Source organism: Amborella trichopoda, chromosome 7 (genome assembly GCF_054954075.1).
Source record: "Amborella trichopoda isolate Santa Cruz 75 chromosome 7, AtrichopodaSantaCruz75HAP2 v2.0, whole genome shotgun sequence".
In the NCBI taxonomy this organism is placed as follows: Eukaryota; Viridiplantae; Streptophyta; class Magnoliopsida; order Amborellales; family Amborellaceae; genus Amborella; species Amborella trichopoda.
In genome coordinates, this window is record NC_142342.1 from 16,538,220 (window position 1) to 16,561,478 (window position 23,259).

Below are 23,259 nucleotides of genomic sequence, written 5' to 3' on the forward strand. Positions count from 1 at the left end.
CCTTTCAAATAAAGTGGCTTGGTGTTAGCTTTAACTACCACACGTCACCATCATTCAATTTGCATTATATGCCCTAAAGTACTAAGTTTATATCTTTTTATTTGAGATTAGCTTTATTTTAAAGACACCATTTTCAATGTGACAGACAATACATTCTAAAGGACTAACTTGAGTTACATCAACATTACCTCCAATCTTCTAGTGTGATGCTTTCACAGACAATATATATCCCGATACCCCAGCGACCCCCAAGTGGCAAACTGACAATGGTGTCGTGATACATGGAGGAAGCTTCCTAGTGTAGTGAGTCTATACAGTAACAGAACTCAAATTGCTCTAATGCAATTTGCACCATAGCAAATTGGATGGCCCTTAACGGGGCAGGGAACCCATCATTCAACTGGTTGGCCCAGCAAGCTCATATTGTTTGACAAGACTATGGTCTGCCCATCTCTCAATCATCCCAACTTCCATAGTTCCATCTGGGCACTGTTTGAAAATGCTCACATAACTGGAATCGAAGTACTTTGTAACATAGGGGTAAAAAGCAGTACTTTACTTGATTGAGCGCTCGACACTGTTCCAACAATAGGTTAGCATTCTAGACTTTTAGGGGTAAAAAGCAGCACTTTACTTGATTGAGCGCGCTCGACACTGTTCCAACAATAGGTTAGCACTCTAGTCTGGGAATTGGTGGGACTAGTCCATTTCCAATCATATATTTGGAACCCTTAGTTCCCCTTAGGAAGGGGCCGACCAGGTCCCTCTTTTTATTTTTTATTATTTTTTTAAATTTTTATTTTGTTCTCTATTTTTTTTATGGGTCAATTCACTCAATCAGATCGCCAATCCAGACCGCCTTCGAATAGGTTTTCTGAATGGGTGATCCGGGTCACTTGTTCATTTGTTTAAACACTAGGTAGGAGCACTATGGATGCCGATTGGGCTCCTCACCGAACATGCCATATGTTCATTTATGTCCCACTGCCACTGGATTTCACCAAGTACTTCGATACCCACATGCTTCCACCTTCCTGGAAGTATCACTCGACACTTTATAAGACATTTCTAGATTAAATAATTGTAGAGCTAACATGTTTTTGTATCGAGTTTGTGCAACCATACCGTAAGTGTAATAGATACGAAGTATTCAAGTCTATCGCATCATTACGAAATAATAATTGTAAAGATGTGCATTAATTTTTTAAGCCGAAGTAATAGATACTTACATGTGCATCATATTGGGATACGCATGTCCAAGTAATATGGTTTATCAACACCCAACCAGTTGATTTTAGTAACGATTTTAGTGTTACTGTGAAAGGAAAGTGTATATTATGTATCAGGTTAATATAGAAAATATATATTGCAATCAGTATATATGGGAAGGGTTGGTAGAGTATCAGTACTTTATGGTATAGTTTAGGTATATGTGATTTAGTTTTTATTATTGTAATATACAAATTGTCTGTAAAAGACACGACTGTATATTCATATGATTAAAAGACAATGAATCTCTTCAGAAAAACTTGAAACTATTCACATTGTATCAGAGCTAGATTTATCTTAGATGTGTCCATTCCTCATCCTTGAAGCATTGTCACCGACTTATTTTAGAAAGTGCCATTCTGTTTTCTCAACTGTCTTGACTATTTTGTTATCTCCAGTGAAGATCTGATGTTTTTGTTCGTTGAACTTTGATTTGCTGCTCTGGTCTTGCCGTTTGTTTTTAAGCCTGTTGATCCGCTGCTGCTCCGTTGCTGATTTCTATGCTTGCTGATCATGCAATCTAAGTATGCACTTGAAGATCCACCTGTTCGTTTATGCAACTTAGTGTTCAAACTCAAGCTTCTCTCTCACAACATCTTGAGTTTGAAGGAGAGTGTAAAGGAAAAGTGTAGATTGTGTATCGGGTTACTATAGAAAGTATATATTGCAATCAATATACATGGGAATGATTGGTAGGGTATTTGTACTTTATGAATAGTTTGGATATAATTTAGGTATTTGCAATTTAATTTCTATCATTGTCATATGTAATTTGTTTATAAAAAACAAGTCATATATTCATATGATTAATATGATTAATGGCCAATGATTATCTTCAAAAAAACCTAAGACTCCTCACAGTTACCATGATCATATAGAACGCATATCTTTTGCTTGATTTGAACACTCACGGGGTACCTCACTTTTTGTGACCTGCCGTCCCCACCTTTGGTCTCTTCCTTCGAAAGTTATATCCTACAATTCTCCTTTGCACAAAATAATTATTGTTGGGCCAGCGGAATTTAGATCACACCTGGCCATTAGTCAAGGTGAGCGACACCTTCCCGGCTTTCCATCAAATACAATCTAAAAATATGTTACATAAACCTGCCAAACAGCTTCTTGATTTCTTACACTCCCATCAAAATTCATTTTGACCCTTTGGCAGTGGTTTCCACACTGATGTTCCATCTTCTTCTTGTCACTGAATAGCAAGTCTATGAAGCTATTAACAAAAAACTCCTTGCGCACATCCTTGAAAGGTGACTGTGCCTGGGCCCAAATGGTGATGTGACAGCAAAGAGGAGTTGTAGCCCTCTAGCCTTTCCTCCAATCTCTGGAGTTGCTCTACCTTCATTTACTCATTGCCCACGACATGTTCCATGCCACTAAATCTACTAATGTTCAGCATAAAAAGAACTGAAGCCAGTTAAACTAAAAGATGAGAAAATATCTTTGCCATTCCTTAAATCAGTTGTGCCAAAGAATTTCAAACAAATGGAAAATTCTTAGTTCTGTTTTGTAAGGGCTAAATAACTGTTCCTCAATCAGAAATGAACAGAGTCAATAGACTTTGAAGCTAATCCCCTCTATCAGGAATGAACACAGTCAATAGACTTTGAAGCTAATCCCCTCTGTCAGGAATGAACAGAGTCAATAGAGCTTGAAGCAAATTTTCTTAATCAAAATTGATGCAAATAGAAGTTGGAGTCTTAATCAAAATTGATGTAAATAGAAATTAGAGTTTATTTATTTTCTTATTTTTAATTAAGGATAGAAAGAGATAAGTTAAAAGAGCTTAAGTTGGGTGCGTGATTTGTTTTGGGAAGGTCTATCTTTTTAGTTTAAGGAATAACATATAGATAAGGTAAAGATATTTGTTTAGAAAATAATTAGTAGTAGTTATCTTTTACTCTTAGAAAGACTAATGTGGAAGTTAGAAAGAGAGAATATAGGGATGGTACGTGAAAGAAAAAAATGTGAGATAATAGAGAACAGAGAGAAAATAGGGGAGAGTTCGTAATAAAGAGAATTATCTTGGGTGGGTGTTTTTCTTTTTAAGTTTATTTAAAGGGAGATGGCCCTTAACTATAAAGCATAGATTGAAATCGAGTAAAATTTGATCTCGTGAAAATATTGTTTTTGGTGGTATATTTTCTTGAGGATGGATTCCTTGCAGACCCTGAGAGAAGGTATAATCTCTCACCCATTGTTTTATTTTTATTATAGTTATTTTTTCTCCTCACATAAAAAATGCTTATATTATTCATAAACTATTTACAGTAGGGTTAAAACATGATATAGCAAAAAACTATCTGAATGGGATAATGTGCACATTCCATACGCAAGAAAATGGCAACAAATAAGTCTGATAAATAAGCCTCATTAGAGCCTCATGCACTCAAGAATTTCCTTTCTTCATCAGAACTTGAGCCCCCACCAACTCTGTATTTTGATCTTACGCTCTGCAGAATCAGTTTGGCATGTTAAAACCACATCACAAGACAACAGGAGACATCAGAGAGTGCAGCCTCGATAGAGACTAAAGCAGTCAGAGAATGGAGAAAAGGAATCAAGAGGTTATAGGTAACACAAGCGATCAAATTAATAATAATTAGATCTCATACATATACACATATTAAGAGGAAGTAAATAGATATATACACCACAAGTTGTGAGAACAAAGTCAGGAATATGTCTTCATTTATTTGCTCGTCTAAATACTTGGAATGGCCAACAGTAATATGCACCTGGATAAAATTACTTTTCCGGCTTCTATATAAAATAAATGTTCTTAGATTTCTATATGCAATACAAGTCAGCCTACTTCCCCAACAGAATAATGGATCTTAGGAACCCGTATAAAAGGGAGCCATGACTACAAGGTGCAGGATATTGGGAAAGCAGGAAAAAATGGCAACCATGGAGTTACTAAGAAAAAACAGAGAACAACTAAGGAGCAGAGGAAAACCAAAGTCCTTGCGGGTGTGTGATCCTTGGAGGAGAAAACTTACTGTTCTCTGTTCATCCTTGGAAGTTCACCAAATTTTGGACATAGTTGCAATGATATTAGGAGGTTCAGTGAGAATTGAGGGAGAGAAATTCCATATACATATTATGACCGAAGATCCCCCAAAGGAGGTGGTCAACAATTCAGCAGGTCTGTCCAATGGAAAAACATTTTAACCATGTCGTAATGTAGAAGGTCTGCATAGCTGAAGGGAAAGACAAACCTCTCAGAATGTTAAGGAACTGGTAAATGGCGACTTCAGGAAAGGAGGATTAGAAAGAACATCCCCTGGAACTGAACAAGGGTTGTAAGTCTAGTGGCAAGAGTAGGGGATCCATCCCGTAGTGAGAGAAGTTTGGATGCATGTAATCAGAAGGAATTCATGAGAGATGCTTACTGTTCAGCAAGTATTCTGAAGACAGGTGTCCATGGAACACCAGAGTCGGGAGTTTTGGAAGTCCTCAAATCGCAATAGAAGGGAGTAGAAATCTAATGACTTCAGCCAAGGACTCGGTTATGTGACTTTTGTTGTTGGAAAATATACCAGGTTGCACAGGACTCAAAAATAAGATAGTTGAATTTTTGGAGAACTTTTAAGTTGTAGGATGAGCACAAGTATCAGAAGGGATATTGAACCTAGGGTCAAAGGATGTTTCACTCTTTTTGGCAGATGATACTTTTTAAGGTTGCTTCATTGTTTCTTTCCTTGCTAGTTCCGTATCATAGATTTGTTATAGAGTACTTCATACAACATTTCTCTTATTTACGTTGGGTCAAAACAGGGTTAGATCACAAGGGCTTGATGAAGAATATCCGGGCTTGATGAAGAATATTCATTACAAACCTATATTCATAAGGTACCCAATATCTGGTGTTGGTTGTCAAAGCAGGGTTATACAACTCAGAATCAACAAGCCAGGCTGAATTGAACCTACAAGTTAGATACAGTTTCAATGAACATATTAGTAGATCCCGATGAACTGCAGGCTTGAGCATACTTAATGTCTGAATTGGATTATTAGGTAATTGTTCAGAATTTCTCCGGTATGACAGTCACATTTCTGTGAAATTTAAGGTGACGGATCCTCGAAAGAGAGATCCAAGAGATTAAGTGGTGTCCCAAAATAGTTTACATATGAACACTTCATTTCATGTTGTATGGAGAACAGGTCTGAATTTATAGATTCTTGGTGAAGGTAGAGGACGGCATATGAAGACCAGAAATCCTTTATACAGGCAACAAGACTTCTAGCAAAAATGTTCTGAAAACAAGGGAAAATCCATAGAAGTCTTTACTCAAACAGTCAAGTGGAAATTTTGGCAACATCTCTTAGGATGGGTCAGGCAAGCTAAGCATGGAGTTATCAGCTATACAAGTTTCCCTTTGGGAGTTCCAAACCTTTATGGTAAAAACCAATGAACACAATATTCTCAGGCAGCATGTAAGACAAATCACCAGTGGGAATAAGATCATGTTAAAGGGATTGAAACAGACACTGGTTAAAATTACAGTTTCCCTCTCTTAAAAAGTGACAAACAGCTAAGATATCCAGTAAATGAGATTTTCAGTTAGTAAAATCATTAACCCTTGACCTTTTAGTTTAGTTAAGAAATTAACATTATGGCTAATATAATTATCACAAATTAGTATCAAATGGGAATACTGCTTGAGAGGTTAACAGAAGGGTAATGGATTTCCATCATGCAATTGTTAATCTGGAAATTTCTAAGGGAGGTAAGAGAATCTGCAGCCATCATACAGACTTAAAACATTACATAACGGTCAAAAAAGACAGCAAAGGAATGAAGGATATATCCATGAAGGGAATTGTTTCTATGTGACCCCAACAACATATAACTTATATGCGATCCCACTACTTAACCATTCGATCTGAATCGAATGGCTACCATTGTTCATATCACAATGTCACGTCAAACACTGTTTTATTTTTCATTTTTTGACTACAAAATATTTTTTGATGAAATTTTGGGCATCCCATCAGAAAATTAGGGTGAACCTGAAAAAATTAAAAACAAATATTTTATGTAAAAATAAATGACCAAAATGCCCCTTCAATTTTCGGGGGGGTATTCTGATAATTTTTATCACAGGAAATAGTTTTTTAAAATATTTTTATCATGTATGCCCTTGTTAAACCTATGCATGCCCCAAATTTTGTTTCAAAATTATTTGTAGAATTAAAATAAAAAAATAAAGCACTATGAGCCATCTGATCAAGATTTGACGGTTAAGTGCTAGATTGTGACATTGTGACTCAAGCCATCTCAGCCATCTCTTCAGATCTGGTGGATGAGACCAGGGGTCACATATTACATGTATGTGGGTGGGGTCACATAGAAAGCCCTCCCATCTATGAAATGTTTTAAACAGATAAAGCCAATTTGTGGCAAAATCAAATTCTGAAGCAAAAGTTCCTTGCTAGACCAAGCCCACAACAATGGATGTCAGTGTCATTCATGAGTTTTTTGAATCAATGCACTCTGTCTCAGCCACCAGTAAACCAAGCATAGAGCAAAACAATTGATGTTTGATAGAGACAATTAGATTATGGATGCCCTAACCCACCCAAATAAGTATATTCTAAATAGAGATAAATTATAAAATGATAGTTGCAGGCAAGCCTAACTAGTAGAGAAGAAAGGCACCTCTAACAAGGTAATGTAATAAAAATCCTCCATATGTTGCATAAGAGCAGTCCCATCCCTGATTGAACGGAAGAGGTTTATCTCTGTCTGCAAAATCTTCTCAATCAGCTGTTTCTCACCTTTCATCTGCAAAAAAGAAAATATGATCAAGTAATTAACTGATCATTCGTCCATATTAAGTGAAGAGAAATCTCTAATCCAAACTATGAGGACTGAAATTTTTACAACAACCAAATAATTTATTAAATAGCTACCTTTCACATGTTACATGTGAAAATGTTTTAAAGAAAGGGAGACGTGCACACAAAAGGAGAGCAGGTCCTGCCATGTATCCTTCCTAGAAGGCCATGCTCTTAATTCTCTCCTGTTTGAAACTATTGATATGTAGCTCCTATCGAGTATCAACCATATCTTCTTTTACACATGAAAAAAGAAAGAATGAATCTAAAGTGAGATGTTTCATGGAAGATTCTCTCTCTCTTCAAAACCTTTTCAAACCTATGCTTCAAAGAATGAATCAAAAGTGAGATGTTTCATGAAAGATGCCATCTCTCTTCAAAACCTTTTCAAACCTTTGCTTGTCCACATAACATATTGATTCAGCTAATGAAATTTCTCCATACCAACATGGTAGCAAGGAGGTGGCCTGTTTGGCCAAGTTAGGGCTTTTCATTTAGAGGGTGAGACTTTCGGATGACATGGCTGACCATATTTAAATGTACAATTATTGAGAATTTAGAGGATCTTTTAGCATGTGGTTTTTAACTAGCATTTGATCAATCAAATCTGTGCTGCTCTGTACACCCTGATTAGGTCATTTTATGGTGTACAAATTGTTTTTCCTAGTGTTTTCATATCGTTTAGGTTCACCGCACCACACCCATATGCATAACATTATGTTATTCTATTAAGCCTTTCAATACTAAAAGGGTTTTAATGCACATATTTCTGTATTTCAATTTCTTGTTTCTTGTATAGATCCCTATACGGCAATAAATGCCTCTATGGATGTTAATCATTCCATGTTGGTGCATCTATGATGTAGGGAAATTTGAGGGAACAATAAAATTAGCAAGAAACAAGCCAAACACAAGCAATTTTGGAGAAACCCTAAGGCTTTCTCCCACCTATGCTCAAGCCTTAGGCATCTTTTACAAGACAAAATCTTTCTTTTCTTAAAAAAGAATACATGAATTACTCTTCAGCCCATCCATGAAAAGTATGGCTATATGGAACTCACGGTATTAAATTAAAAAAATTACTTTTACTTTTATTCCAAATACTTGAATTCCACTTACATGTGCCACAATATATTGCTGAAAAATTAAAACAATGCGCTAGATAACACCTAGGATCTTTATTTTACTGTCAAAAGAAATAAAAACTATCCAGGAACTTTAAACTAACTCTTATAACAATTTTCAACACAATATAAGTTCCTAGAAAATTACAGGAAAAAAAAGAAAAAAAACTCAAAATAAATAAAAACTAATGGAAATACTATTTGGAAGATGCCAGAAGTTACCCAACCAGGACTTGGTACACCCCACACTGGATTCCCTGACCAATGGCACGCCTTTTCTCCTTAAAGTGTTGCTGGAAATTATAAGATAGAGAAGCTTTGTAGGCAATCCTTCTTCCACTAGGTTTTCCTCTAGGGTTTTAGAAAGCTCAAAATAAACTAGAGTTTATACAAACCATATGGGAACAAAATACGGTTGATCTTGGGAGTTGATATCTCTCAGTGGGATTCTCTCTTCTTCCTTAAAAAATACAGCAAACTCTTTCCTAGGGTTTCACCTAAAATAGGTCACCTCTATTTTTCTTTCAATGCAAAAAATATAGAGGAGAGATAAAGAGGTGGCGTCCTCTCTTTTGGTTAAAAGACAGAGATGTGAGGGATGTGGGAGAGAAAAGAGACCCCCAATATTGTGAGAGAGAGACTGCTGAGAGAGAGACCCCCCCTCAATATTAGTGCATGAGGGAGAGCGAGAGAGAGGCCCCCCAAATTGATGCGTTAGGGTGACAGAGATCTCCCAATATTGTTGCGTGACGGAGAGAGAGAGATCCCCCAATATTGCTGCGTGAGGGAGAGAGAGAGATAGAGAGGACCTTTTCGGAGAGAGGAAAAAAGATTTTATGATGGATCTCAAATAAGTTCAAACTAGATCTTTAAATAAAAGGAAATCTAAAAGAAATCTATCTCCTAGTTTGAATAGGATTTATCTTATCTAATCTTCAACTACACCTTTTTAGGATAAATAGGAAATCTGTGGGGTAAGAGATTAATCAGAGCTATCCATCCTAAAAATCAGCCATCATAATTTTGGGTAGAAAGATTAGGAATATTATCCCCTTACTGTTTGACTTTATCCTATTTTAAATTTGAAATCAAACTTAAATATTTTTTATATATTGGGAATCTCATTAGATTTCCCATCTTTAGATTTATCAAATTTAAATTTGAAACAAAAGTTTAAAATAAGAGGACAAGAAACAAAAGTTTAAAATAAGAGGTCATGCCCTTCTTCCCAAGGCAGCGGCGTGGGGGATTTTGACAAAAAAAGTGGTGTGCCCCCCTTTCTCCCTCCAAAAAAAATTGTAATAGAATGGGTGCCCCCTTTTATTTTCCTTAAAAAGTGGAGTAACTACCTTTTAAACAATATAAAATATTAAAAGAGGGCGTGCCTCCCTTGTTTCATAAATAATGGCGTGCCACTATTATGCTTTACAAAAATAGGGCGTAGTTCTACATGTGGGGCTGGATCCTTGGTCTCACATGTGTTATTTAGAGTTCTGAATTTTTCAGAAATTCCCTTCTATGAAAATTCACATCAGAAAATATTTTAAAATTCTGAAAAAATATTTTGAAATCAAAAAAACATTTACAATACCATAATAAAATATACTAGGAGTGGATTGGTACCAATGGGTCAAAATACACGACACTAAGGGCATTCCACTTGCCTCAAAAACCATGATCCACAATTGTTCTCTTATGCAACCCAACAAAGTCCCATGACCCACAATCTCTTTGCAGGAGCTCATGATTGGCTTGTCAAAGTTGGATAATAAAACAATGAGACTATGATCCTTGCATGTCGATTACAGTTCCCCCTTTTAAGAGCAAGTCCAGCACTTGTCACCACAATGCAAAAGAGGACCCTGTCAATGCACATGTACACGTGTCCCTCTAAAAAAGGGTTGCTTCCCATGCGACTGTCATGTGTACATGCCATGCGGAAGTTTGTAGAGGATTTGGCCCTTGCTCTCATAGGCCTACAACCACACAGGAGACCACACAGTTCTCCTGACCTACAAACATGATCTCTGGGTATCTCTTCGGCCTCAACAAGAGATGACCCACTTCACACCATTCTTGGTTGTGCCACATGGCCAGGGCCAATTTTGGCCATAACCAGGGTCATAAACAGCCTAACCATTGGTCAGTCAATATACACACTCCCACTGAAGTGCATATTCCACTATGCATCATATTTACAAGCTCTCTAGGCCTTTAAAGGCCACAAAAAAACTCAACAATCCATCACTTATTTAAATTGAAAAATTATTGTTTTGAACAATATTTGTCCATACAATTAACTTTAGATCCATATATCTTAACTTAAATTAAAAATTCATAATGATAGTTTTACCCCTATGAACAATACCCATGAACAGTACTTGTGAATAACACTTGTGAATAGTTCCCATGAAATAAACAAAAAACTATAAAAACCCTAGAATCCCTAAAAAACTAAAAACCCTAGAATCCCTAAAAAACTAAAAACCCTAGAAATAAGTACTAAAAGAAAACTATAATATACATCCTTTAAAGTTGAATAAAAATAAGAACAATTTTTCCCTCCATCAATCTAGATCGCAAGAACTATGCCCTAAGGTGCTGCATCACAAAAATATTCTAAAGGGGAAGAATCTATAAGGGTATACAGGTATGAGACGGGCTTTTGGGTGACAAGTAATATCAGAATTTGTGAATTGGAACCCACACACCGTCGGGTTTCTTATTCTTAATGCCACCTCAAAAACTGTTGAGTGGCTATTTTTCTAATAATTTGGACTTAAAAGTAGAGAAAATAGCAGCAAGGAAGGTGCAGTGAGCTGTCAAGTGCTGATAAGAAACTTATTTCCATAGTATATTTTAACCGAGTAGATGTAAGAAATTGTGAGGATCATCAGGAAAGGAGTATGTGGATTCAAAATCAGAAGATGTAGACTCATCTTGATTTGTCGCAGGCAGATCTAGATGGGATACAATGTCCGGCGTCTTCTTGAAATGTGTCTGAGGTGTATAGTAAATTGAGGATACAACCTGCTCTTCTTTATTCTTTTCACAACCTCGCTCAGTCGTTCAAGTCTCCAAAATGATCATCTAAAGATGTCTAATCTACAATATAGAAATGAAGTCAGGTTGATTGTATGGCAATGAAATGCTTTTCTCAATTATCTTGATTGTCATTACGTAATCTTGTTATCACATCTTTCTTTATTTGCAAGATTGGCCATGTAAAAATAGCGTTGATGTATTAGTCAAAAGATTATGAGACACATACCCTTATGATTGAAAGGGCATCCACAAGCTAACAAAATACATGCATCCTAGAACTCCCAAGTAATACATATTTTGGTGCTGTTCCATTTATTACTTATATGGCAATTTTCCAAAACGAAGATACAAGAGAATTCTATTAACCAGATATGTGACTATTAGGACAACCTCAGACCATAATTTCTAGGAAGAGAATAATTATTAGAGACCATGAACTTACCCAAAAAAAACAACCAGAGCCCTATTCACTCCTAATAGACGTTGGTTTTTCTTTTTGCCAGACTATTTCTTGTAGAGTATAAGGTGACAAATTTTCATGCATAATACTAGAAACTCTTCATATATAATCTAAACCCGTTTGAAACATTCCCCTCCATTGCTTTTCCTCAAAATTTATATGAGCCTTCCGTTTTGAGTTAGAATCATAACATGGATCATTAATGACATTTCTATTTCTCATTAAGTACATCCAAGATACTTTGTAGTAATCATAAATGAGCAAGATCGGATGGTGTAAATACATTAAATGACCACTGAACAGATGTCCAGACATCTAAGGGAACAACTGTAACTCCTTAATAAGGATCTCTATGACGAGTAAAGGGAAGCTTGCAGTGACTCTTTTGCTTTATCAAATTTGTGATAGAAAGGTTAGACTCATTCAATGATATCAAGGGCTTATGCAATATGTTAGAAAATAAATTTCATCTAGACAGTAGAAAGTTGTCTTTTTCTGGCACCATGGAATGAAGTTTCCATTTTTATGTCTCACAAATAACAAGCAGTGCAGAAGAGAAACAGAATATAATTTAAGGTCATGTTTACTTGATTAATAGACAAACTATGCAGTTTTCAGACATAAAAACATTCAACATATTATGGGAAATGTTAATTACAATATTATCTTTACAAAACAGATAGGAAAGAGCTCAAGATTTCATTATTGAGCAATCCAGATATCAAGCGGGAGGGATTCTCAAAGATAGTACAAGGGAGGGTTTTGATGACCTTTTTTGGATAGTTGGGGACTGGTGACTCCACCAGGCCGAGTTATCAGTGCCGCTGACCTGATTGAGGTTGCATAAGGACTCCTTCTTTATGCTTTTTATTGCCGAAGGTGACTCTCAAAATTTCATTCATTGGGCATCGCCCAGGCGTAGGTGGTCCGGAAGGCCTGGGCTCATCGCCCAGGCCTAGGCGGCCAAACTGGGCGGCAGTCCCGGGGTGGCCGCCCAGGCGGTACGGAACCCGCCTAGGCAGGCGCTCAATGCGCAGCCCTGGGCGGTCGCCCAGGGCTTACACCCCGCCTAGGGGTGGAATTTATTTATTTATTTTCGTTGTATTTATTTTTTTTGAAACATAAAGGGTTTTAAGGATGGGTTTTAGATTCATTTGAAAACTAAAACCACAAAAACTCATTTTAGAGAGAAAGAAACCTCAAGAAAACTAAATTTTGTGACTTTTATTGAATCAAAGTGTTTCTCAAAGTTATGGAAAACGGATCCAAATATCACCCAGGTAGATTTGATTTAGTTTTGGAGTTTTATAATTCTATTAGAGGGTGTTTTTTATTATTTTAGCACCAGAAAACATCTCAGAGGTGGAAATTTGGAGTTCAAGCAATCAAAGTAAGTGCAAAACTTTATTTTTTAGATTGCTTGTTTTATTTTGAGATGCCTTCTTCAAGATCTAGTTGAAGTGAAGATCCGCGTTGGAAATATGGATATAACCCGAATCCAAATGACAAAAATTGTATTTGTGAAAAAGATACAAAAAATATGGATATAACCCGAATCCGGGTTGCTTCAGGACTAAAACAACCTCGAAGCAACCCGGATTCGGGTTATAAAGTGATCCGGGTTGCTTCAGTCATCATCATCATTTTTGTTGGAAGGCTTCAGTTCTGTAAAACAAAAACAAGAATAAAATCCTTGTCATTCGAATAGATCTATTTCTGCTACTTATAACCCAAAACCAAACGATAAAAATTGTACAAGGTATAATTTTTGTGAAAAAGATACTAATGGGGGTATTAACCGATTCAAGAAACACCTTGCTGGTATTAAACGGAACGTTGCTTCTCGTAAAAAGTTTCCTGAAGCTATTCGGGATGAGATTAGACAACTTTTGAATTTAAAATAACCAGAAAATGATGAAAATGAACCTTATTCTATGAAAATATCTTCTTCAGGTTCTTTTAGAAGTGGTGATCCGGGTTGGAAGTAAGGCTATCACCCAAATTCGAATGAAAGAAATTGTATTAAATGTAATTATTGCGGGGCATTTACCGGTTTAAAAACACCTTGTAGGTATTAAGGGTGATGTTGCCCCGTGTAAAAATGTTCCTACGACTATCAGGGAGAAAATTATACAACATTTGAGTTCAGGGAAACACAAAAAGATAGAAAAGGGTAGAGCAGCCAAGACTTCTAAGGCCTCATCTGCACATACTAGTAAGAGGGAAGTAGAAGAAGAGGAGGAAGAGGCAAATTCAGAAGAAACAAAAGAGGAAGAGCGTTATATTGAAGAGGGAGATGACTTTGATGATGATGGCCTCAAATCAGATACATATGATGAAACGTACCCTATTCCTTCTAATGATGATGATGATGATGACTGAAGCCTCTTGGTGTTGAGTATTGACTGTTGTGTTGGGTGCTGACTGTTATGTCCCAGACTGTATATTTTCTGAAATTCTGTATATTTTTTTTTTCTTATTTTTAGTTTCTACTTTCTAGTTTTTAGTTCTACTATCTAACTTTTGTGTGTACAGTCTACAATGTATCAGACTATCAGTGTATGCTTGTATGGTTTTACTGTTTTAGCAATGTATAAAAATATGGATTATGGTCTTATGAATTATCAAAATTCTCTTCTCGACTTCTATCTTCTTTTTTTAACTGAGATTATGGTCTTATGGATTATCAAAATTCTTATGTATTATGGTCTTATGGATTATCAAAATTCGTATAGATTAAAGATTATCAGCTATCGGTTTTTTTTTTTCAATTGGGATGCCTAGGTTCTGGGTGCCAGCCTATGCGGCCGCCTAGGCGTTGGGCGGCCTAGACCCCTATGGCCGCCTGGGTCTTTTTGAAACACTGGTGTCCATACAATGAACAAGATAGGGAACGAGATCCTTAGGTTTACGGGAGTGAGATTCCATGTCAATGGGTTTGAGGTTTTAACTAGCAGGAATCTAAGCTCCACTATACATAAGATGAGGTTGTCAAGTAGAGCTAGTACAGGTTTCCTTGGTTAAGGAATCGAGGATTAAGTTTGTCATATAACAGGGTTCCTCTTGTTCTAATATCTAGTTTCTTCAAGTATAGGAATCAAGGTCCTCATGATGATGACCTCCTTGAGGATGGGATTTTCATCGTGATGAAGACGACCTGGAGGATGATGTTGGGGTATTAGAAGCATTAGGCGACCACCTTGATGCTGATGATGAGGTTCGTCAGAGTGCTCCATTACCAAGGCTTGTACCTCCCACTACATCTTCAAGCCATGACACAAGTTTGACATGCACCATTCCCTCTGATTCCCTGACAACCCAGAATCTTACCACTCAAGGGTGGTTATCTTCTTCGAATGTAGTCTCTCTCTCTCTCTCTCTCTCTCTCTCTCTCTCTCTCTCTCTTTCTCTCTCTCTCTCTGATATAAAAGAAGATTCTTGTAAATTTAAAGCTTGAAATGAAAGCATATATTCTCATCTCACAACTAAGAGGGATGGCTCATTTGAAATAGAAGAAAGCATCAAAGAATATCAACGGATTCATCACTGTGATTTAAGAATCTAAAATAGGACATCATAAATATAAGATTTTAAATGAAATATATGTTCTCACAACTAAGACTGATGGGTTAAACAGACTTAATAAAACAATGGGTCACTCTACACTATGCCTAGTTCAAAGTAAGAATCGAAATAATGGAACTGCGTGCTATGCGAAAAAGGGACTGGATTTTACCATCATGAAACTTATGATTCCTAAATAATGGGAAGTTGGGACAATAGCGATCTCTAACCTGGTATCATCCATTAATGAAAGTAGATCCCACAAACATGAAACCCAAGATTTTAATGTATCAAAACCTTGGACAATGGTTGATGGAAGAGGGAATCTATTTCGATATGAAACTGGATTCCACTAATGGATGGAACATGGTCCACTTTTTTTGGGAGCGAGATCCCAAAATTGAAAAACCAGGATTCCTACGAGATCCCTTTTAGGAACCGAGGGATTGAGGTTTCGGAGTAGGGATCGTCACCCTACCCACAAGGTTCCCTTAACTATAACCTACAGTCATGCTAACGAGAGGGCTCACAATCTCACGAAGGATGGAGAGAGATTTAGTGGCTTTCATGACTCAGTTACTTAAGAAGTAGAGAGGGGATCACTGAAAGAAGTATCTATGCAGAATTCCAGAGAGTAAAATAAAAATTTTTCTCGTTTTTTTTAATTAATATATCTGAATTTTATTTACTAGTGCCACAAAACAATGTTGTAAACAAGAAATAAAACCCTGAATACGACCTAAGATCTTTCTTTTTATTGCCAAACTAATATGATTTAATTCAGGAGCTTAATTCAAAAAATTCAAATACAAATAATTTATGAATTCTAATAAAAATAGTGCTCCTATAAATTACAATAAATTGAACAATAATATTACCGAAAATTTAAAGTCAAATAAACTTTGATCAAAATTCAAAGATTTGAAATAATATTTTATGAACATAAAATATCCTCTACTCCCACAAAAAATGGACACTAAATCTTTTCAAAGATTTCATAAGGTTTCCTTCTTCAAAAGACATGGGAATCCACGCTAGGCTAGAACGTGTGGGCCATGAGGGCCGCACATCCCACACCCATGTGGTGCCCCCAACGTGTGGACCTGCACCCTTGGCCCTTCACGTGGGTCCTTAACCTTCTTCTCAAGGCACTCACCTAACCTAGTAACCTTGGTCCTTAACCTTCTTCTCAAACCAGAACCAACGAGACCCATTACCCATAGTCTGATGTAGGGGCTCACGATTTGCTCATTAAAGCAGTCCAATAGATAGTGAAATCATGGTCCCAGAATGCAGATTACAGGTTCCCCTCCTTAAGAGCAAGTCACACGATATATCAATATAATGCAATGGGGAAACTCTCTATGCACAGGTATAGATAGCTTTCCAAATGAGAGATGTGTGGATGGAAGAGTTTCCAGGAGTCTCTAAGTTTGAGGAATAAACTTCTGTGCCAAATCCTTACCAACATAGGAACATCCTTAATGGCAGTGGAAGGGTCAACTGCATCAACTTCTTGAGAGAGATATGAAGGCATCTCATTCAGAGTGTTCAGAATGCAACATTCATCATGACATGTCAACTTTCTAAACTGGAAGCATGGCGTTCTCACTTCAGACCATTCAAGTTTCAACCTTCAACCTAGACTAAGTACAATCTATGACGTACAACTTGGTTATTGAAAGTATATTAAAAAACCAATTCTGTTAGGGCACACTGATCTTAAAATAGAGGAAATGATTCATATTGGTGGAAAAGAGGTTAAAAACAACTTCACAAGATTGATATCTAGGGTAAACTTCAATTCTCCAAGAACACTAGTTTGATTGCAACCCAACCACACAGGAAATGATTCATATAGTAGCCATAAATGTTTTTTAGGTAGAATCCAAAGCAAACTGCACTCGTGTATAAGCATGAAGTATTTTCTGCTTACATACTTCAAAGAAAAAAGTTGGGGAGTCTAGAATTATGGGGAACCTAAAAATCCCTTAAATAATGCAAATATTAAACAGTTGGTGACGTTCACAACTAGTTAAGAACTGTGCATGCCATTCCCTAGATTCTCCAGTCTTGTTCTGCCCCCTTTGTTCTTTTCTGAGGATTTACATGTAACTTAAATATTTGAGTAGACTAGCACATGTATCAAGGAGATGCTAAAAATTATAATGCTTGAAAACCCTAAATTACTTCTGCTAATCACAGCCAATTATTTTTATTTTTTATTTTTTGAGAGAGATGCTCCATTGAATTGCACATTGATACTTTTCCGGTGCCATGTACATAAGTGAAAGTGAACGTGAAGAGTTATTTTTGTCATTATGATTCATGAAGACATAATAACTCCTGACAATTCATGAATTAGTAAAGACCAAAGAGGAAAAAAGTCTCATGCAATATGTCCAAGTCAGATATAAATTAACAAAGGTAAAAAAAGAAGAAGAAATTAACGAATCAAATACAATGTAAAGTATAAGCAGGTAATAATCCTTTATAACTGTAATGAAGGTCAAATAACATACAAACTCAGTGACAAGAACATCTGGGGTTGACTCTCCGATTACATCTCCTTGGTAACCATCTCCCATAATCTCCATATTTGCCTGTGGTAATAGTTATTAACACAACTTGCATGACAATGGCTGGTTTAGTTTAATACACAGTTTTATAGTAGTATTGTAGTACATAAAAGAATCGTAAACATGCCTCTGGTAATTGTTATTAGCAAAAATTGCATGACAAAGGCTGGTTTAGACTAATTTGCAATTTTATATTATTATCTTTCACAACAATGTACATGATTAAGAATAAAAATACATAAAAAAAATAAAAAATATCATAAACAAGCCTTACATGGAAACACAGGAAGAGGAATGTAGATGATTAACGTCTAATTTCGATCTCATCGCAATAACTTCTATAGAAACCAATAAACACTATGGAGAAAAGATGATGACAAAGGGACAATATATCATAAACAAGTGAAGTAGTTCCCGAAGGGAACTCCTACTTCTTCTCCCGGTTAAGGACAGATTAATGGCCCCCATTATTGTTAATCTCCACCATCAAAGAGCAGTGAACAGATAGTAATGCTCGCTGGAGTAAGATATCCATACTCCATCGGATTATATATGCCACGTTGGGTTATAGCATGTACCTATCAGCAAATATGTGGACAAAGTCTCACCCTATAGCATATTGAAGTCCAAGAGGGCAGTTATTGACCTTTTCTGAACTAACTATCGCATGGCGTGTCACTTCCAAGGTTATATTTCCAGATAAAGGTGGGTAAAAAATGAGTTGGAGAAATATCGGAACCAACATAAAGGAAGAACTCTGGAAAATAAAAATGAAAGGAAAAAATATGACATTCGAATTTTCTAGAGTAGAAAGTTTGGGCTATCTAAGGAGAGGAGATTGGAGAAAATGTCGAAGTCTGTGCAGAATCATGGGAGATATCAAATACAAATTTACTTCTCCCCATGCTTTTCTTTTTTCTTGAATCAAAAGCTTGACTTTTACGTTTCACACACTTCATTTTTCTTTTATCATTCTTTCCTTTTGTTGGGTAATCAAATATGAGGCTGAAGAGGGTTTCGTTTCATTTCTGCAAGTTAGCAAGCAAAATGAAATACAAGAAAATTACGATAACTATTTTTCTTTGTCAATGTTACAATTGAGAGATAAAAGAGAGAAAGTAAAGTCAAGCACAAGATAAAGTACAAATGTATTTTTTTTCTATTCAAATAACGGGGTAATGTGCCCCTATATATACACCAATCCGCCCTACGGGAGTTACAACCCATTATGCATAATTGTTACATGGCTGTTACCCATTCTGCAAGATTGTTACATGGCTGTTATAGCTTATTATACAAGACTGTTACGGCTACTCCACTCCTTCACAAGCTGGAGCATATATATCATAAATGCGCAGCTTGTACAAAGTATCCTTTAGTCGAACTGGATTAGAGGCCTCAGTAAATATGCATGCCAATTGATTCTCAAACTGAACAAATGGAGTACATATTGTCTTTGAAGCGACCTTTTCTCCGACGAAGTGACAGTCAACTTCAATATGCTTGATTCTTTCATGAAATACAAGATTTGAAGCAATATAAATTGCTGCTTAGTTACCACAGTGTAGAGGAATAAGAGTTGATACATTAACATTGATCTCTTCAAGAAGAGAAAGGAGCCAAATTATTCTAGCTCGATACTCGTTTTTTGCTGAAGATTGGGCGACAACACTATGCTTCTTACTCTTCCAGGTGACTAAATTACCACCCACAATCTGTGATGGATCATCGATCAAGAGAACACTCAGCACAATTTGCATTGCAGAAACTTTGTACATCAAGGTGAAAATGACTTGTATAAAGCAGCCCTTTCCCTGGAGCAGATTTCAAGTATCATAAAATGTGATAAACAAACTCCAAGTATTGGAAGCATGGTATATGCAAAATTAACTTGCCACACTTGCAATAAATCTACCCACTAATCTCTGATATATACTAGGATGTTCGGCTGTGTGACAGTCAAATAAATAAATCTACCCACTAATCTCTGATATACTAGGATGTTCGGCTGTGTGACAGTCAAATAAATAAATCTACCCACTAATCTCTGATATATACTAGGATGTTCGGCTGTGTGACAGACAAATAAATAAATCTACCCACTAATCTCTGATATATACTAGGATGTTCGGCTGTGTGACAGTCAAATAAATAAATCTACCCACTAATCTCTGACATATACGACGGCTGGTCATACAAATTGTGGTTAACCTCAATATGAGATTCAACTGGTTGGCTCCAAGCACCCTGTGTCATTGAGAAGATTGAGAGTATACTTTGAGATAAAAAAATTCATTGTTTAGACCTAGTCACCTCTATTCTAAGGACGTATTTCAATGGACCAAGATCCTTGATATCAAAAACACCCCCAAGGAAATCTTTCACATTTTGAATCTCGTTATCATTAGTTCCTATGAGCACTATATCATCCACATACACTACCAGATTGTGGTAGAACAAGAATCTCTTTAAAGAAATATTGAATGATTTGAAACACTTCTCTAAAATCCTAACTGACATAGTGCCATACTGAACTTTTCGAACCAAGTTCGAGGTGAATGTTTCAGTCCCTATATAGATTTTCTCAATTTATAGAGCTTCCCTGTCTCCCCCTGAGGATAAAACCCAAGTGGCAATGCCATATACACTTCTTCTTACAGATCTCCATGAAGAAAAAGATTCTTCACGTCTAGTTGGTGGAGTGACCATTTCCTATTTACTTCAATAGATAAACGTACGTGTACTGATTACAATTTTCCTAAAGGAGCAAACATATCCTTACAGTCAACCCCATATAATTGTGTAAAACCCTTAGCCACTAGTCAAGCTTTGTAACTCTCAATCGAACCACCTGGTTTGTGCTTCAGGGTATACAACCACTTGCATCTAACCACATGTTGACTTTTGGCCGATCAATTATATCCTTCATTGCTTCTCTAAGGTAATCATTTCCTCAATCAGGACGACTTTCCATTGTAGATGAGCTAATGCATCTGCAACTTTGTCAGGAATAGGAAAAGGATGTAGAGCAAAGTTAGGCATGAATGGTAGGTGAAAGTGAAGCGTAAGAAACAAACTTACAGATTCGATGAGAAGTAACTTACTGATTGGATGAGAAGTACAAGTCATTTTTTCTTTTTTCTCAGCAATAGGTAAATTGTACTAAGAAGGAATAGCTGTAAAAGGAGAAAAAGTACTTAAAAAGCAACGTGTTGGGGTGATAGTTTCTATTAGATTTTCCCTTGTTTTTTTTCCAGGTGTATATTTTAGTTGTTTGGAATCCACCAGGTGTATACTTTCAGCTGTTTCTCAATGGATTCCACCTGTTCCTTGGTTGGATTACTGGAGCTATATGGGTTCATTGGAAGAGGATTAAGATTGTCCAATGGCATAGTGGATATTGAATCTCTTCAAGAAGAAAAAAATGCTATATTTTCAAAGAAGTTTACATCCGTTAAGACATATTTTCTTTTAGTATTTGGATAGTAACACTTGTATCCTTTTTGAGAGTTCGAGTATCTTAGGAACACACATCTAGTAGATTGAGGTCCTCGTGTATTCCTAGCCGGCCCCAAGGTATGCACAACACAGACACAACAAAAGGTTTTTTGGTGTAAGAGAAAACAAAGGAAGTGCATGATGGAAAAGTTTGAAAAGATAGGCACCATCGAGAATAGGTGGAGGCATTCTATTGATCATAAAGCAGCAATAAGAACTGCTTCATCCCAATATGTCTTAGGAACCTTCATTCATGTTAAGATGCCTCTCACCACTTCTAACATTTTTGCATTCTGAATGGTGTGGTGTATAGGAACACGATGTTTGAGTTCTATACCATGTTCAAGAAAATAATTTCTTAACCCATAGTATAGATATTCTTATGCATTATCAAAACAAAAAAATTTATTTGGCTCTCAAATTAGGTTTGAACCACTTTATTAAATACTTTAACTATTGAAGGTACTTTTTTTTGAAAATGAATTACTGAAGGTGCTTCATCTCTACTATTCAAAAGATAGATCGAAGTATAACGAGAGTAGTCATCGACAAGTGAGATATGGCCTAAGCGGTTGCGCCACATGAGGAGTTGCTCATGCTATAAGACTCAATGCTGAGAGTAGTACAAGTGCATCCCATGTTGAACAGGTGCAGCCCACTGTCTTCAAGACCACCACCAGTCATCATCCTCGTTTTCAGATCCTAAAAATACAATGTGAGGACCATTTCGAGTGTGGAAGATTTGCTATCCAGCCTCTCACTAGTAGTCGAACCTCCCATTTTGTTCTACCATACCTCAGTTTTTTCTCTATCTTGCCTCCACTTCCCTATTACCTCACCAAGATGACCCTCTTTTACCTCTACAAGTTGCTCTCACTCCTAGCAAAGGAAGTAAGTTAGAATGTCAGTCGCTTAGCTCTCACCAACATAGTCAGCTTATGAAGGAAATTTAAAGCTCGCCAGTCGATAGCAACACTTGGATAGAGAAATTTTTAGGAGTCTGTTGAATTCTGATCTCTTCTATTGTTTTAGGTCTTTTTATTCTTTTTCTACTCCTTACCTCTCCCTCTTTCTCTTTCTTCTCTTACTACTTCTGTTTGTCTGAGCACCCACTTGTGGGAGTGCCGTATTTAGATTATAGCCAAATGTATTCTAACCATTTAATTACAATGTTAACCTTTCTCAAATAAAAAATAAAAATTACAATGTGAGGGGTAAAATGTGAGTTTAATTGTTTTGTCAAGCTCCTAACAGTAAGAAGATTGGAAGGAAAAAAAGGCACATGTATTACAGAGGGTAAGTACACGGATGTTGAAAGTTTGTAAGTACCACTCCGAGAGGCACTGGCCATGGATGCATCAGCAAATTTAACTTCACTAGAAGCAGGCGAAAAAAAAAGGAAACCTACTTCCTTACTAGTCATATGGACAATAGCTCCTAAATCAATGATCCATGGCGTAGAAGAGGTGGAGTTGGAGGTATGGCTTGCAGTTCCATATGTACTTGGCTGCTTTACAGATGTCTTGGAGTTGAGTGAAGCCTTGAGAGCAATCAACTGGTGCTATAAATCTTTGATGGCCTCATCTCTTAGATCGAATTCATAGGGTTGTGTGCCCGAGGTATCCTCTCCCTCGCTCGATGCAGCATGGCTACTTTGCATACCTTGGTTTCGGTCTCAAGTGTTGATGCAAGTCCCAATAGTGCTCTCGAGTGTGTATCCATTTACCACAATGGGAGCATTTGAGTTACTCCTTTTCAATAGAAGAAGGTGGGGCACGATTTGGTGTTTTTCGAGCCTTTTTTCCTTGGTTGAAGCTTGTTGCAAAGTCTGATCGTTTAGAATAGATGCTTGAGTTTTGTTCTT

General features: G+C 36.7%; 1 protein-coding gene across 11 annotated transcripts in view; it reads right to left on the minus strand.

The window, feature by feature from the left end:
• Positions 1 to 3,481: 3,481 nt before the first annotated feature.
• Positions 3,482 to 23,259, minus strand: part of LOC18426039 (putative triglyceride lipase) — a 95,115-nt gene continuing 75,337 nt past the window's right edge. For 10 of the 11 annotated variants that reach the window (XR_016059622.1, XR_016059625.1, XR_016059623.1 and 7 more), the window contains 3 exons: positions 17,841 to 17,921; positions 6,947 to 7,072; positions 3,482 to 3,734 (listed from right to left, as the gene is read on the minus strand). Coding sequence is in view for 1 of the 11 variants with exons in the window: in XM_011622051.3 (XP_011620353.2) it covers positions 3,663 to 3,734; positions 6,947 to 7,072; positions 17,841 to 17,921 (279 nt within the window). In the remaining 10 variants the exon portion in view is untranslated. The remainder of the gene's footprint in view (positions 3,735 to 6,946; positions 7,073 to 17,840; positions 17,922 to 23,259) is intronic. The other variant, XR_016059616.1, reaches the window with a different exon arrangement.